The 16,894-nt window shown below is 40.6% G+C and overlaps 1 protein-coding gene across 1 annotated transcript in view; it reads right to left on the reverse strand.

Moving 5' to 3' along the window:
- Positions 1–9,262: 9,262 nt before the first annotated feature.
- Positions 9,263–16,894, reverse strand: part of LOC120435257 — a 39,691-nt gene continuing 32,059 nt past the window's right edge. The window contains exon 5 of the mRNA XM_039604464.1: positions 9,263–9,443. Coding sequence (XP_039460398.1) covers positions 9,263–9,443 — 181 coding nt within the window. The remainder of the gene's footprint in view (positions 9,444–16,894) is intronic.

Raw genomic sequence — 16,894 nt, forward strand, 5'->3', positions numbered from 1 at the left:
AGCTGGTTCCACAGAAGAGGGGCCTGAAAACTGAAGGCTCTGCCTCCCATTCTACTTTTAAATACTCTAGGAACAACAAGTAGGCCTGCAGAGCGCGAGGCGAAGTGCTCTAATAGGGTGATATGGTACTACAAGGTCATTAAGATAAGATGGGGCCTGATTATTTAAGACCTTGTATGTGAGGAACAGGATTTTGAATTCTGGATTTTACAGGAAGCCAATGAAGGGAAGCCAAATGCTCTCTCTTTCTAGTCCCTGTCAGTACTCTTGCTGCAGCATTTTGGATTAGCTGAAGGCTTTTCAGCGAGTTTTTAGGACATCCTGATAATAATGAATTACAGTAGTCCAGCCTGGAAGTAATGAATGCATGAACTAGTTTTTCAGCATCACTCTGAGACAGGATATTTCTAACTTTAGAGATGTTGCACAAATGGAAGAAACCAGTCTTACATATTTGTTTAATATGTGCGTTGAAGGACATGTCCTGGTCAAAAATAACTCCAAGGTTCCTCACAGCGTTACTGGAGGCCAAGGTAATGCCATCCAGAGTAAGAATCTGGTTAGATACCATATTTCTAAGATTTTCAGGGCCGAGTACAATAACCTTAGTTTGATCTGAATTAAGAAGCAGAAAGTTAGCGGCCATCCAGGTCTTTATGTCTTTAAGACATTCCTGTAGTTTAACTAATTGGTGTGTGTTACCTGGCTTCATGGACAGATAGAGCTGAGTGTCATCTGCATAGCAGTGAAAATTTATGCTATGTCTTCTAATGATGCTGCCTAAGGGAAGCATGTATAATGTAAACAGAATTGGTCCTAGCACTGAACCCTGTGGAACACCATAATTGACCTTAGTGTGTGAAGAGGACTCTCCATTTACATGTACAAATTGGAGTCTATTAGATCGATATGATACAAACCACTGCAGCGCAGTACCTGTAATACCTACAGCATGTTGTAATCGCTCTAATAGGATATTATGGTCAACAGTATCGAACGCTGCACTGAGGTCTAGCAGGACAAGCACAGAGATGAGTCCACTGTCAGAGGCCATAAGAAAATCATTTGTAACCTTCACTAAAGCTGTTTCTGTGCTGTGATGAGCTCTGAAACCTGACTGAAACTCTTCAAATAAGCCATTCCTCTGCAGATGATCTGTTAGCTGTTTGACAACTACTCTTTCAAGGATGTTTGATATGAAAGAAAGGTTGGAGATTGGACTATAATTAGCTAAGACAGCTGGGTCTAGGGATGGCTTTTTAAGTAAAGGTTTAACTACAGCCAGCTTGAAGGCCTGTGGTACATAGCCGATTATTAGAGATAGGTTGATCATATTTAAGATTGAAGAATTAATTAATGGCAGGACTTCTTTGAGCCGTTTTGTAGGAATGGGGTCTAAAAGACACGTTGATGGTTTGGAGGAATTAATTATTGAAGTTAACTCAGAAAGATCAATTGGAGAAAAAGAGTCTAACTTAACATTGATGGTACTAAAAGTAGCTGTAGATAATATTACATCTGTGGGATGATTATTGGTAATTTTTCTCTAATGATAAAAATTTTATTTGTGAAGAAGTTCATGAAGTCATTACTAGTTAACGTTAAAGGGATGGTTGGCTCAACAGAGCTCTGACTTTTTGTCAGCCTGGCTACAGTGCTGAAGAGAAACCTGGGGTTGTTCTTATTTTCTTCAATCAGTGATGAATAGTAAGATGTTCTGGCTTTGCGCAGGGCTTTCTTATAAAGCAGCAAACTATTTCTCCAGGCTAAATGATGATCCTCTAAATTTGTGACACGCCATTTCCTCTCCAGCTTACGAGTTATCTGCTTTAGGCTACGTGTTTGAGAATTATACCACGGAGTCAGGTACTTCTGATTTGAGGCCTTAGTTTTCACAGGAGCTACAGTATCCAGAGTCGTACGTAGTGAGGAGGCAAAATATTAACAAGATGATCGACCTCTGTTGGAGTAGCGTTCAGGTAGCTGCTCTATGTTGGTACAGGGCATTGAAGATGATAACAGTGGGTGGATTATATTCTTAAACTTAGTTACAGCACTTTCAGAAAGACATCTACTTTGATAAAGTCTACTCTCCACTGCTGTGTAATCAATTATTGTAAATGTAAATGTTATCAGGAAATGATCAGACAGCAGAAGGTTTTCAGGAAACACTGTTAAATGTTCAGTTTCTATGCCATATGTTAAAACAAGATCTAGAGTGTGATTAAAGTGGTGGGTGGGTTCTTTTACATTTTGAGAGAAGCCAATTGAGTCTAACAACAGATTAAATGCCATGTTGAGGCTGTCATTTTTAGCATCTACATGGATGTTAAAATCACCCACAATAATTATTTTATCTGAGCTGAGCACTAAATCAGATAAAAAGTCTGAGAAATCAGAGAGAAACTCTGTGTAAGGCCCAGGTGGACGATAGATGATAACAAGTAAGACTGGTTTCTGAGTTTCACAGCTGGGGTGGACGAGGCTAAGCATCAGGCTTTCAAATGAATTAAAAGTCTGTCTGGGTCTTTCATTAATTAATAGGCTGGTGTGAAAAATTGCTGCCACACCGCCCCCTCGGCCTGTGCTTCGAGGTTTCTGACATCATCTTGGGATATTAATGCCGTTTTCAAATCGTTTTATGAGGATTTCTATACTTCTGAGATCACGGCTAGTATAGAAGAATTGGAATCCTTTTTTGATAGATTAACAATGCTAAAAGTTCTTCCAGAAGAAAAGGGCCGATTGGAGGCACCTATAAGAGAGGCAGAAGTTAAAAAAGCCATCAATGCAATGAAAACTGGGAGGTCACCGGGTGTAGATGGCTTAACAGCCGAATATTATCAAAATTTTACAGATATACTTGCCTCATTTTTAACTAAAGTATTTCAGGAAGCTTTCCAATATGGCACGCTTCCTGAAAGTTTCAATCAAGCTATTATTACTCTCTTGTCAAAAGATGATAAAGTGACTGACTCTAACTGACCCAACCAATTTTAGACCTATTAGTTTAATAAATGTGGATTGTAAAATACTGTCAAAGATCTTGGCAGCAAGACTGGAGACGGTGTTGCCACAGATTGTTCACAAAGACCAAGTGGGGTTTATTAAGCATCGATCATCAGCTGATAACATGAGGAGATTATTACATCTTATGTGGGCCAATAAAATAACCCAAAACCGGTAGTAATAATTTCGCTTGACGCACAGAAAGCTTTCGACAGGGTTGAATGGAGTTTTTTATTCACCGCACTGTCAAAATTTGGAATTGGTGATAATTTTTGTAGATGGGTTAAGACACTCTATTCAGGGCCGAAAGCCTCTGTTCTCACCAATGGACTGATGTCCCCTTTTTTTAATATTTCCAGATCTACCCGTCAGGGTTGTAGTCTTAGCCCACTCTTGTTCACTATCTTTTTGGAACCCCTGGCTATTAAAATTAGGTAAGATTCAAGTATTGTGGGTGTGAATGGAGGGGGGACAGAACATAAATTATTTCTATATGCAGACGATATTTTGGTGGTGTGTCAGGACCCTACTCATTCTATAACAAAATTGCTAAATGTTATTGGTGAATTCTCTAAGATATCAGTCTACAAAATTAACTGGCATAAGTCGGAGGCAATGCCAATATCTCAAACATGTATTGCTAATTCATTATCAGCTTTCAATTTCAATGAGTTAGAAAAAGGGATAAAATACTTAGGAATAACACTTAATCCGAATGTCGATGAGATTATGAATGATAATGTAGGAAAACGACTTACTAGGATTAAAACTAATTTGGAGAAATGGGGTAAGCTGCACTTGACATTATGGGGCAAAGTAAATACGATAAAGATGGCAGCAGCTCCTCTGATCAATTATTTCATTGGAATGATACCAATCTGTATTTCACCTCAAATTTTCTCAAAATATGATAATATGATAAAACACTTTCTTCGGGATGGTGGTAGACCGTGGATTAATCTTGGTAGACTGTACCAACTGAGAAAAGAACGGGTTTATCCTTACCCAACATAAAACAGTACAGCATCTCATTTGAGATGTTCAAGCTGTGTAAACACTGGGCAGCAATAAATTCGGACCTAGACTGGGTTCTAATGGAACGTGGACTGGTCTTTCCATTCACTCCCATTGAGGTGTTGGCTCAAAAACCGGATAATAAAGGGAATAGAGTAGATAACCCTATTTTAAAGTTTTCAAAAATGGTGTGGCAAGAGGTTCACAAGAGCTGTAATCTCTCCCCATACTTTCAAAAAATATGCACCCCTGTGGCACAACCCAAAAATAAAAATAGGTAAACAAACAATTTATTGGCCACAGTGGCACAAAAAAGGCATAAGATTAATAAGTGATTTATATGAAGATAACATGTTTATGTCCTTCAATGATTTGACAGTAAAGTTTAATTTGGAAGGACCCGGCCATTTTTGGCGATATTTACAAATGAGAGACTGTCTGAAAGATAAAATAAAATTGTCTCAGGAGAGAAATGTCATAGAGAATTTCTTTGTACTTCCACCCTTAACTGCAAAGGCATCAAAATGGTATCATTTATGTCATTGGGTTTAAAACAACATATGTAAAAGTCTTAAAAGGGCTTGGGAAAAAGATCTGGATTGTTCCTTCGATGAGGAACATGGGATTCAATTATTTCTGAAAATGGGTTCTACATTAGAGAAGCTAGAGGCAAATGTATTCAATATAAAATTCTCAATAGGTACTATTATACACCAACGAGACTTCAGTAAAATGGGAATCCGTAAAGATAGCCTGTGCTGGAAGTGCCAAGAAGGAAAAGGTACGTTAGTACATGCTTTATGGGAATGTCCACTGGTCTCCCAATATGGGAAAATGTTTTAAAATATATGGAGGGTTGGGTGAAACTTAAATTACCTAGATCACCAAGACCTATTGGGGACAGAGGCGAGGTGCCAAAATTAGACAAAGCAGGCTTTAGAGTGTTAAACACTGGGATTGTGACGTGTGTTGGTCTCATTTTAGCACTTTGGAAAGACCCTCGGACTCCAACCCTAAAAAGTGGAAGGAGAAAATGACTGAAAATGCCGCATGTGAGAAAATGCTGGGAAGATTGAGCAGTAAGACAGAGACTCTAACAGAACAATGGGACAGTTTTTTTGTTTATATGGGCCAACAACATGAAGACAATGTGAGATACAGTATGAATTAAGAATTAACTGTGTGTGCAACAGTTTATCTATTTATTTATTCATTTATTTATTTATTTTATTTTATTTATATATTTATTTTTCTTCACTGAGTGTGTTTTTTTTTTGTTTTGGGATGTTATGTTATGGTTTTCTTAATTGTTCAAAATAATAAAAACTTTAATTATAAAAACAAATAATGTTTCAGATGATTAACATACAGGATAATTCTGCTTCTATAAATGTTATGAAGTTTGATTTCTCTGAGGTTTCATAAATACTTATCTCTGACTGTAATTTCTGGTAACTGAGGCACTTACTAGTCGTTATTGTTAGTTAGTGCTTTTGTCTGATCTCAACGAAGGTGACGATTATTCAGACTTTCAGGAGGTTTTAGATGAAACTGAAAGGCCCACAGAACCAAACACGTCTCAGCTGTGATCACACCAGAAACAGACAAACACAAAGTGATCAAACACACACCAAAGCCTACACTGCCATCTAGTGACACAAACTAGTACTGCTAGACAACCAGGCTGCTTTAAAGCAGCTGATATTTAGGTTGGAAAATAAAAAATAAGTTGATAATAAACATTTGACAAAATCTTTTGGCAGCTAACATATGGAAGTGAGCTGTTCTTTGGTGGTAATTAACAGTTTATTCTTGTTGGTAATTATGTAATAAAAGGTAGCAGTAAAAGTCTCACACACACACACACACACACACACACACACTGACAACAACAACTACAGACACGTTTGTGACTGCGATGAACACCTGAGTGTAAGACGAGGACTGAATATGATACAGTAACAGTCAAATATGAATGTGTGTAACAGCATGATTATGTATTATACACAGTGTTGGGTAAGTTACTTTAAATTAGTAACTTAGTTACATTACTAGTTACTTCTCTAAAAAAGTAACTCAGTTACTTCAAGTTACTCGTTACTTTCAAAGTAACTAGTTACTAGGGAAAGTAACTTTGGTTTTACTCAGAATTCTCTTGTTAATGTGTTGCTTCTGTAACTGGATACCCAGCAAGATTGCCAGTCTTCTAGCTTGCTTACTTGCCACAGTGCACTGTGCCACCTACCAACAGAAAGGAAAAAATAATGTGCCCATTTCCACGAGAGAAATCCCACGCCTGGACCGTCGCTGACCGCCGCCATGATTCTAGCCTGCTTTTTACATCCAACACAAAAACTGCAGTCGTGGTGCTTTTGATTGTACTCAGAACTCGGAAATTCTGCCTTCTGAATAGGAAGATGTAGGTAACACCAGACTGCAGATGAGCTGCATACAGAGCTGGACTGGGACAAGAAAATCGTCCCGGGCATTTTGACTAGAGACCGGCCCACCATTATAGGAAAAATCATAAAGCCTTTGAATGAAAACAAACACTGTTGTGACAGTGATGTACACTGTTCTGATGGTATATATGCATCAATTGTTTGTTGTAAGACTCAGATAATTATTTTTTTTAAAAGCGAGACATTTTAAATGAGAATAAGAAAGAAAAGTATTTCCTTGTCCCCCCCTTTCCCTGTTAATGCCCTACCTGGCCCCCTGGCAAAACTTTGCTAGACCCGCCCCTGCACAGTTACCAGCTGTCAGCTATGTAGAAAAGGATCCTGGTGTTATTTGTCTCTCAGAAACAGTTCATAACTTCCCTTCAACTCATTCATGTCACCTAAAAGGTAAACCTGTTTCTCCATCACCTGTTCAGCTCTGATGATTCAGTAAGGACATCTCCTGGTTTCATCTGCATGTTTCCCTCTCACCAGATAACCAAACCGATATCATGACCAGCAGCTTTACAGCTGTGGCTCCAGCAAATATCAGCTGATACTAGAAATTAATATTAAATAAATTCTAACAACAGCTGATCAAGCTTAAACGTGCTGCTGTTGTTTAGCGCGACATCCGCTGGATTCCTCTTTCTGGCGCAAAGTGGGCGATAAATAAACAAGAGAGAAAAGCAGATCAGCTGATCATTGATCAGTTTCGTGATTGAAGTAGAAACAGGAGAGGGAGGGGGAGAGAATGAGAGAAGAAGAGGCAGCTGTGCAGCGTAAACACAGAATAACTCCAGCTTTGTCTTTTTCATTTATAGCTGAAGTCCGGGACAAACTGTGTTCCTTTTCACCTCAGTACGAAACGCGTAATATTTTCTCTGAATACCAGACGATTCTGTTTTTTAGGGGACGGTTGGCAACTCTAATAATTAACCGTATGAACAAAATAAAGTTCAACATCAGTAACATAGCACCCACCCAGCTGTATAGAAACTCCGTCATGCTAGCTAGCACGCAGTACGAAAATGTCAGCATACCGAAAATAAACTCCACCTAAACTTGGTTTATATCTGACTCCGATAGACTGCAGGTCATAACTTCTTACCTGAAGTTCAGTTCACCTGACACGCGGACCGGCGGCCGCCGGTCTCTCCTCTTGCCTCCCTTTGCTTCATCCACCTGCTGGCTTCCACCACTTGCTAATGTTATTGAATCTGTGGAAGCTCCGCGATATCCACCACACGAAGTAACGAGTAACGAGCCTATCTAAATCCCAGTAACGAGTAACGCGTTCCTGGTTTTGGCATAATAACTAGTTACCGTGCTCGTTACCACAATAATAACGTAGTTACTGTAACGCGTTACTTAATAACGCGTTAGTCCTAACACTGATTATACATATATCAGAAATATGTGACATTTAACAGCAGGTCAAATCTATCTGAACATGGAAACCAGTGTTAAACCATTTCAGTCTCAGTCAGTGTTACTGAAACATCTCCAACAGCATCACTGACACAGACAGTTGGAGCAGTTACAGTCAAATCATTGATCAGTGTTTTTATAACATGAGCTGCTGTTGCTGCACTAGTGCTGCTGCTCTCTTTCTCTTATTGTAGGTCTTTAGCTAACAACATCAAGTGTCTTCATGTGACTGTTGTCTAATGTTCAAATGTAGATAACACCACCTGCACCACCCTGTTCCACAGCACAGCCCTCTCATGTAGGCTTGGCTGCAGCACATATTAGCAGCTGCAGTGACATCAGCTTTCTGTGCAGAACTAGACAGGAGATCCGCTCCATAGTGTCATCACATCTACAGACTGTTACATATTCTCACCTGGTAATAAGAAGCTGCTCACAGCTCCAAGATTAACAGAATGAAGGAAATACAAATGAAAGTTACAGTAAACTGAAATCTTGGAAACACAACATGAAACAGCTGGAAATATGTTCATGTTGCATAAAACATATGTTGCATTACAGATATTTATATGATCCATATTTAAGGTGGATGGGCTCATCCAGCCACTCTCACACCATCATATCACCATCCTGGGTTAGTGTCTTGGTCTCAGGTCACAACATCAGCACAGTCTTGGCTTGGCTGAGGTAGCTGAGTGGTTCTTGTTGTCCCTGACAGCTGCAGGGACAGTGCCATCAGCCATGCAGCAGCACAATGACTGCTCACAGTCAGTGTGGCTCAGTCTACTGTAAACATTGTCCTAAAGTGGTGGCAAAGTGGCTGCAAGCTGGCTGTACATGCACTGTGTCCAGTACTCCCAGTACGTGCACCTGCAGATGATATCCACAAAGCTCTGAGTGTCACAGAGTGGGCCTGTGCTCAGGTCACTCTGCCCCATTGAATTCTACTTACAGAGTTTTACAAGTGTGAGTAAAGTTATATATACAAGTTGGTGGCTGATAAGTTCTTGTAGTGACCCCTGACCCCGTGGTTCTTATTGGTTAATAGTAGCTTAGAACATCTGCACCAATCATAAAGCAGCAAGTTTGGAGCTCGTGGGTCTCTGCAAGTAAGTCCCTGTAATGTTGGCCCAGCCTGATATACTAGAAACATCTGTCATTACCAGCAGATGAAGCTGCCCTTAAAGCAGGATCTCACTTTAAACCTGACAAAAGAATTTGCTATTAGCATACTATGGTTATATGTCTCTCTCTCCTGTCTCTCACCTGTCTGCCTGGGCGGAGCTCAGCTGGGCTCCACCCTTGGCCCACGCACCTGCCGTGAATCTACCTGATGACCTGGACTCCTGGGCTATTTAAGCTGAGGCTCAGAAGGCTTCTTCGCTGGGTGGTGGACTTACTCTCATCAGTACAGCCCCGATAAACCCCGTTTGTCGTGTGATGACTCTGTTTATGCTCACCGCAGTTCTCTTGTGCTCAGGTTCTCGGACTCGTCCGTGACCCCGATCTGTTTCCCTGGTGGCGTGGAGTGGAGTGAGAGTGAGTGTGCTGGAAACAAATACGAGAGGAGCGAGTGAGCGGAGCGAGTGTTGGACTTTGTCCCTTTTCCCCTGGACCATTGCACATCCTGCACTGTACACGTGGGGTTTGTAAATAAATGTACGACTGCTGTTCTAGTTCAGCTGCTCTGCTGACAGCTGCAGTTATTATATGACATTTTATTATTGTATTATCCATCCATTCACCTCTACTGTTCTTGCATTACATCACATAGTCAGCATAAATATGTTTTTAATGAATGATGAAAGTGGGATGAAAAATCCACTCTGGGCAGAGGTCACAGAAAGAAAACTAAAAAAGTCCGTACATGGAACAGTAGCTTAGCAACATAACAGAGTCATGACTGTGATCACAGGAATGAGCTGTGCTGATGAAACTCCTTCCTGTACAGCAGGAAGATCAGTAAGAACAGATTTCCTATCTGCACACAGTGAAATAACAGGACAGAAAAAGGAAGGAAAGAAGGAAAAAGAAAAAGGTCCATCTCTGTCCTTTCAAACAAACAAGCATCAACTGTGTGCTCCAGCCAATCACAGGACAGACTGTGCTCTGAATAAAGCTGTCTCAGTTTGTACATATGTACACATTATGAATCCAGCACACAAACAATCCTGGATCTTCAAACAGAAAAAAGGCATTAGCACTTAGAAAAAGCCAAACAAATGGAAGCTGAGAGCTTTCAAATCTTCTGGGATCCTCAGGCTGGGAATTCCAGTCATGATGTGGAGCGCAAAGGCCGGATCAGCTTTAGTGACTAAACGAGTCTTTGGGAGCACTAACAAGGCCACGCCAGAAGGTCTGAGGCAGCGAGTGGCTCATGGAGTCAGCGTCTCTGATACAGGCAGGAGCCTGACCATGGAGGGCTTTAAAGATGCGTCTTTATTTGGATATCAATGAAAAGTCCTCATCAATACAGAGCAGCAGACATCAGCAGCATCAAATGAATGCTGCAGTGTTTGATGTCAAAGATAAGATAAGATGACCTTTATTAGTCCCACAGATAGGAAATTTGTTTCGTTACAGCAAAAGTGCAAAGTTATGTACCAGAAATTAGAAAACACTGCAATGGAATAAAATAAAATACAAATGCTATATACAACTGAGTAAGAAAATACAAAAGTACAATGTTAAGTCTAATTGTTCAATGTTGCCATTGTGTTTCTTAAATTTGTAAAGTCTTGGTTCAAACTATAGGATCAAGCAAGCAAGCAATTTATTTATATAGCACTTTCAGATCAGCCCCCAGCTGAACACAAAGTGCTGTACACTTGACATGCCAGAAATGATACATTGAACATGTTAAAAAAAATATATATAAGAAATAAAAAAAATTATATAAAATAAATTAAAAAAAATATAAAAAATAAAAAAATAAGATAATTATTAAAATAACATTTAAAATAATAAAATTAGCACAAATAGCAAAAACAATAATAAAATAGTATAAAAATGATGATGAGAATTACATTTAAAACAATAAAATCAGCACATTAGATTAAAACAATAAAATCAGGGTCAGACCGTGTCATAAGCCAAGGAGTAAAAATCAAGACATTCCTTTGTCTCTGACCATCTCTCCAGCCACTCTGTGCTGGGGGAGGTTTTATTGTAGATACATCCTATCTGACAGATCTGTTTCTTGTGTTGTAAGCTTCCTGCTTTTATGACCCTTTTGGTGAGCAGAAGGTACCACACATGACACACACACACACACACACACACATGTTCTTGCACATGCATACAGGTGCTTACACATACACACACATAGTGCCTTGTCTTTGTAACCAAGGGGGGTTTTACGGAGGGAGGTACTTGTGTTGCAACAAAGCTTCCCTCATTAGCGAGTTAAGAAACCGGTTGAAGATGTTCTGTTATGTCTTGCGTTCTTCATGAGGAATAAGTCTCTAAACTAGTGGGGCATGTGGAAACACAGACACAACATACAACTTTGTCAGAAAAAGAATTACACTTATAGCAGTCTTATTGCACATGTGTGGGTTTGTGTGGGTTTGATCAGCTGCAAAAGTCTTTGTTGTGTAGAGTCTGACAGGAGTGGGGAGGAAAGACCTGCGAAATCTCTCCGTCCCAAAACTTGCGAGATAAATAAAGCATTTCTTATGTTTATGGTTATCATGTTAAGTAATGTTTAATTATGATGTCGTTTGTTTGTTTGTGATGAAGGCTAAAGAACAGAGATATGAACTATTGCCAATATGAATCCTGATGCATGACGTGGGCACAGACCCACCAAAGCAACACTCAGCTCACCTCATTCCAGGCGCTTGTCTGCTGGAGACCATGAGCCTTGTTAGTCACACATTAGCACCGTGGTAGGAAACAGCCTCCATCATTTCATTAGATCTGAATTTGGACTGTTTCCCTCTGGATGAGAACCAAGTCTGTCAAATCTATTGATCCAACACAAACTATCAAACACATTGGCTCACAGTCAGATTGGCTTTGTATGGATGGTGTAACAGGGGCTGGGAAAGGATGCTGAAAGCTGAATATAATACAGAACAATAACAGGACATATAATCATGTAGAAACATGATCTTCAACAGGCACACTTCTATTATTCATGATCACAAAGAACTTGTGCAGCCCTGATATCAGCCCTAATATATGAGTGTGTTTGCCCAAAGAGTGAAACAGCATCAACATGACAGCTGTAAGAAATCTTCTCTCAGCCTTGTTTGGCAGAAGATCCCTGCAACAAAGATTGTAGCTGAAAGATGACGTGTGTAAAGTTTGTCTTTGGGAGGGTTGAGGCTGTTTTTAGACCTTTGATAGTTTCAATCCAGTTCTGAAAGACAGAAATAAAACAACATCATTAAGATCAGATCATGGAGCTGTTTCCTGCCTTGTTTCTAGCTTCACATTACAAGACTTTACTACAATAAAGATGCTAACATGTATCTGTAGCAACAACATCATTGAATCTATAACAACTGGAGCCAAACCAGTGGCTCTGCTGGGATCACTGGTGAGCCAACACTTCCTTGTTGATGCAGATTTCAGGGCTTCCTGTTGCTCCTCCGTTATAACTGTTTCTCTTCTCAACACATGATGACACAAAGGAATCAGCAGTGATGAAGATGATGCTGAAGCACACATTTCACACATATAACAGAGCAGTGCAGTTACACACACCTCTGCTTGACATTAGGCCTCAAACAAAGACACAAAACACTAACTTGACTCTAAATAGAAGAAACTGGCAGCTTTTTCTGTTCTGTGCTTATTTATATTTGACACACATGCTTCTCTTTGTGCAAACACACATTGCACTATAAGGGTAACCTAGCACACAATGATTGGACAGCACAGTGATGATGCTGGGAGATCCTATACGCAGCAACACAGAAACACTGAGAACTTTAAACATTGATTATATTGAGATAAGCAGCCGACCCAGTCTAGATAAAGGCCAGCAGCTGGGACCGCTGCTGCACCAAAAACAGGTTTCAGTGTTTCCATGTGTGTGTGTGTGATGTCTTTACTTATACTGGTCAATAGACTTTAGTCAACACATGATTGAAAGGTGTTACACATGAAATAAAAACAGTGTTTCATCTTTATTCCTCTGAAGCAGCTGCATTATAACCAATCTGCTCCTTTGTGGCCTTTAAAACAGCTTAAATAACTGTTGTTATATTTGTTTCTGCTCCTCTTGGACAGACGACTCTTGAAAAGACAGTTTTGAATTTCAATGTGACTTTAACTGGATAAATATGGGATATATAAACGTCTGCAACAAACTGATTCCAGCTTCTACCTCATGATAGGAATGTTTTTGTGGCTCAAGATGACCTGATATCTTTCATGATGGAGACATTTGACACATGTTTCACATATTATAGACCAACAAGTTATTCATAGCAGTTTAAATACGGGAGTCACTTTTGGGCCCAGCAGATAAAACAGAGCCAATATTTCCTTCTTTATTTAAGTGACGTGTGTCACAGATGTGACCTAGTAAAGTGTAGCTGAACATTAGTAACGTTATTAACACTCTCAGCTCGTCCTTGTTCCAGACCTGAAGATCCTCTTCTTTCATTCAGCAGCAGCTTCAGGTCTCTGATGGTCCAGGCTTGTTGTTGGGAAACAGCCCTGCTGGGATGATGGTGTCCTCACAGAAACAGTCAGTGATGCTGTTGATCTCCATCACAGAGCACGTCCCAGTCTGCAGGCTCAGTCCTGCAGGGCCTCGCTGGCTTCCTGACTCCACCCAGTCAACAACAGGAAGTGTTTGCAGGAACAAAGTGAGGCTGTGGTCAAACAGGAGTTTTTATCTCCTGGCTCTGACTCTCACTGCGGCCCCGCTGCTGTGTCAACATGTGTTTGTGCTAAACAATGATGGAAAGTGTTATAAATGACTTGTTGGCCTCTGATCTGTCACAAACAGCTGAAACGTGTCTCTCATGAGTCACATGAAGGTTTCTGACAGAAAGGACAAAAAGTAGCTGCAGTCAGTTTGTGTCATTTTTATATTTATTCATCTGGGAGAAAAATCTGAGGGACATTAAAATGTGTTTTTCAACAGAGACAAGAACATAAATATAACGTCACAGGTAAATGAACATATTTCAAGTAAACAGCTGGACTGATCAGGTCCAAACACAGAGTGATCAACAAACAGCTGTCATATCTTTATATATAAGCTCTTTATAAATCCTGTTCACTGCAGTCTGTTTACTAATAATGTCAAACTGTTAGAAACACAGAAACATCAGAATCGTCTTTGTTGACATAAACCTGTCTGGGATCCTTTGTTGTTCTTTTGATGCAGAGTTACATTATAAATATAAAGAGTTATTTCAGAGTCTCATCAGTTTTCCTGCATGTCTTTATTGAACACATCAGCAGGGCTGAAGCTCTCATGTTAAACACACACTGATCTATGGACACGTTCATGTGTTTCTAACAGCATCATAACCAGGCTGTTATCAGCTGCACTAACATGATGTCACACACACTGAATGTAACAGTGACATCATCACACAATCAGCTGTGATTGTTTCACTGTCATCAAACTAGTCAACAGGAAGTAGAATCAATAGAAACCAATCATTTACTGACAGCATGTCTGATGGAAATAAGTGCAGATTATGTATGAAGTATAACTGCACACAGTAACTGTGTTACAATAAGGACTTAACAGCGCCCTCTGCTGGAGTGTTTCAGTACTGCGTTAACTAGAATACACCACCTCCTCCTCCTCCTCACACCACCTGCTACAGCTCTACTCTTCTATGACTACAGTCATCCACAGCACTGATGTGAGGTCACATGGTTCATATGTAAGGAGCACAGAGACGTCCTAGCAGCTGACCTCAGGTCAGTTTAATGACTGTGAGCAGCAGCTGTGTTCTTGTCACTGTGACAGGGAGACACTCTCAGACACAGCGCTCATGTCAGCTTGTTCTCATGCAGGAGGATCAGGAGCTCCATGTTTGTCTTTCTGTTTGAATCATGATGTGTTTGTGCCATCAGAGTCTGTCATGAGTACTCAGGGTTTCACAGCAGCTCTTCTGAATGCTGACGAGGACTCCAACCTCATGTTTCACCTCTCTGAGCTTCTGATGTCTGTGAACACTCGTGTTTCTTCTCTGGGCTCATCTGGACAAAAACACCTTTCTGTGTTTGGCTCCAGCCTCATTCTGACTGACAGGAAGTGTGTTATCCATGAGCTTCTTTGTTTCCTGCTGTGTTTCCTGTCTGTGGACAAACACGAGTGTTTCAGCTGAGGACTTGGTTCCTTCCACCTGTCCATACAGGACATCACGCTGTCTTTTCTCTTTAAATGCAGCTCCAGGTCCTTCCACGTGCTGCTCTGTATTTGTGCAGTTTGTAGTGTGTCCTGGGAAACGTAGCACACATGGTGTTCTTCTGCTGTTTCCTCCTTTCACTGAGTGTGAAACACTGACGCTGTGCTGTTGTTCACAGAGCTGATTCTAGCTGCAGCTGGACTCTGTCATCTAACTGAATGTGTGTGGTGCTGATCACGGGGCTCTGAGGGGAGCAGCAGGAGGACTCTGGATGCTGACGTCAGTGTATCTGTGGAAGCTCACACAGCGTGTCTCTGTCATTCAATATTGTGCTATATATTGTATCTATGCAAAGATGAACAGACTGTGTGTTCACTGGTCTCTGTGCTGCTGACTGCTTTGCTGCAGCTCTGATGTCATCATCACTCCCTCCTCCACCCTCAGCAGTCCCAGCATGCTGCTGTGGTGCACCCCACCCTCACTCTACACCTGAGCCATAGACCACACCCTCCACCTCAATATACACCACAGTTTTCTCTGCTATGGAAATGAGATCAGGAGGAAATCATTATTATTATTATTTAATAAATGCTCACATTAATGTGGGCTTATTTGTTTCATATTAGAAACATTAGTTGAGTGTTTTAGTATAAAATGGTGAAAGTCCTCTTTTGCTCCTCCCTCACCTGTGGATGGGCGGTGCTGTTACCGTGGTGACAGCTTGGATGTGTTTCACTCCTGCCTCGTTATCACTGCAGGAATCTTTCACATTTATTACAGGTAATAACTCTGATTTTTCTGTGTATTATGAACTAAATGTATCCTGATACACACAGAGATGGATGAGCAGAGGTCACATGATGAAAGAACAAACATGGAGTCTTTGATTTATTTAGATATTTATTGATGAATGCAAACAAACCCTGACACTGAACCATCGTCCAGCTTTCACAGAACAAACCTGATCACATGACCTGCTGACCCAAACAGTGAAAAGCTCCATGGCAACAACAACAAACAGCCTCACATATGTTAACAGAGGCTGTTAGAAGCACAGAGTCTTTACAGTCTTTCTCCTGTTTGTACACAGATCTCTGCACATCTTCATCACAGTTACTCACAGACGTGCAGAGTGTGTGGATATCAAAGCTAAGTTTCCACCATGTTTGTAGTCTGTACTGGGACTCATGGAGCATCTCTCTATGAGCACTCAGTGCTTTAAACAGTGAGTCCCAGTTTAACCAGCAGCCTTCACACCACACATCACACAGACATGGAAACTTCAAACCCTCAGACTGAAGTCACTGGCAGTCTCTGGCACCAGCGACTGCGCTAACAAACATACAGCAAACAGTGAAGGTTTGGTAGAGAAAGCTGGTTGGGTAATACCAAGTATGCGGCGGAGGAGGCGGAGTTACATTACTAGATGATTAAACATGAAACTATTTTGCTGATAACAATAGAAACGATTAAAGAAAATCAAGATAATTCATAATTTTATAAACTGGAATGATGAAATTATATTGGCTGGATCTGATTATTGGGGGGTCATGACCCCCGTAACCCCCCTGGAAATTACGCGCCTGGTCCTGAGGTCAAATCCACCATCTTTGTTTGGATGCGTTCAGCATGGAGCCCCTGAGCTGTGTTACAGACAAACATGAAACT

The sequence above is a fragment of the Oreochromis aureus genome, linkage group 3 (assembly GCF_013358895.1).
Source record: "Oreochromis aureus strain Israel breed Guangdong linkage group 3, ZZ_aureus, whole genome shotgun sequence".
Taxonomy (NCBI): Eukaryota; Metazoa; Chordata; class Actinopteri; order Cichliformes; family Cichlidae; genus Oreochromis; species Oreochromis aureus.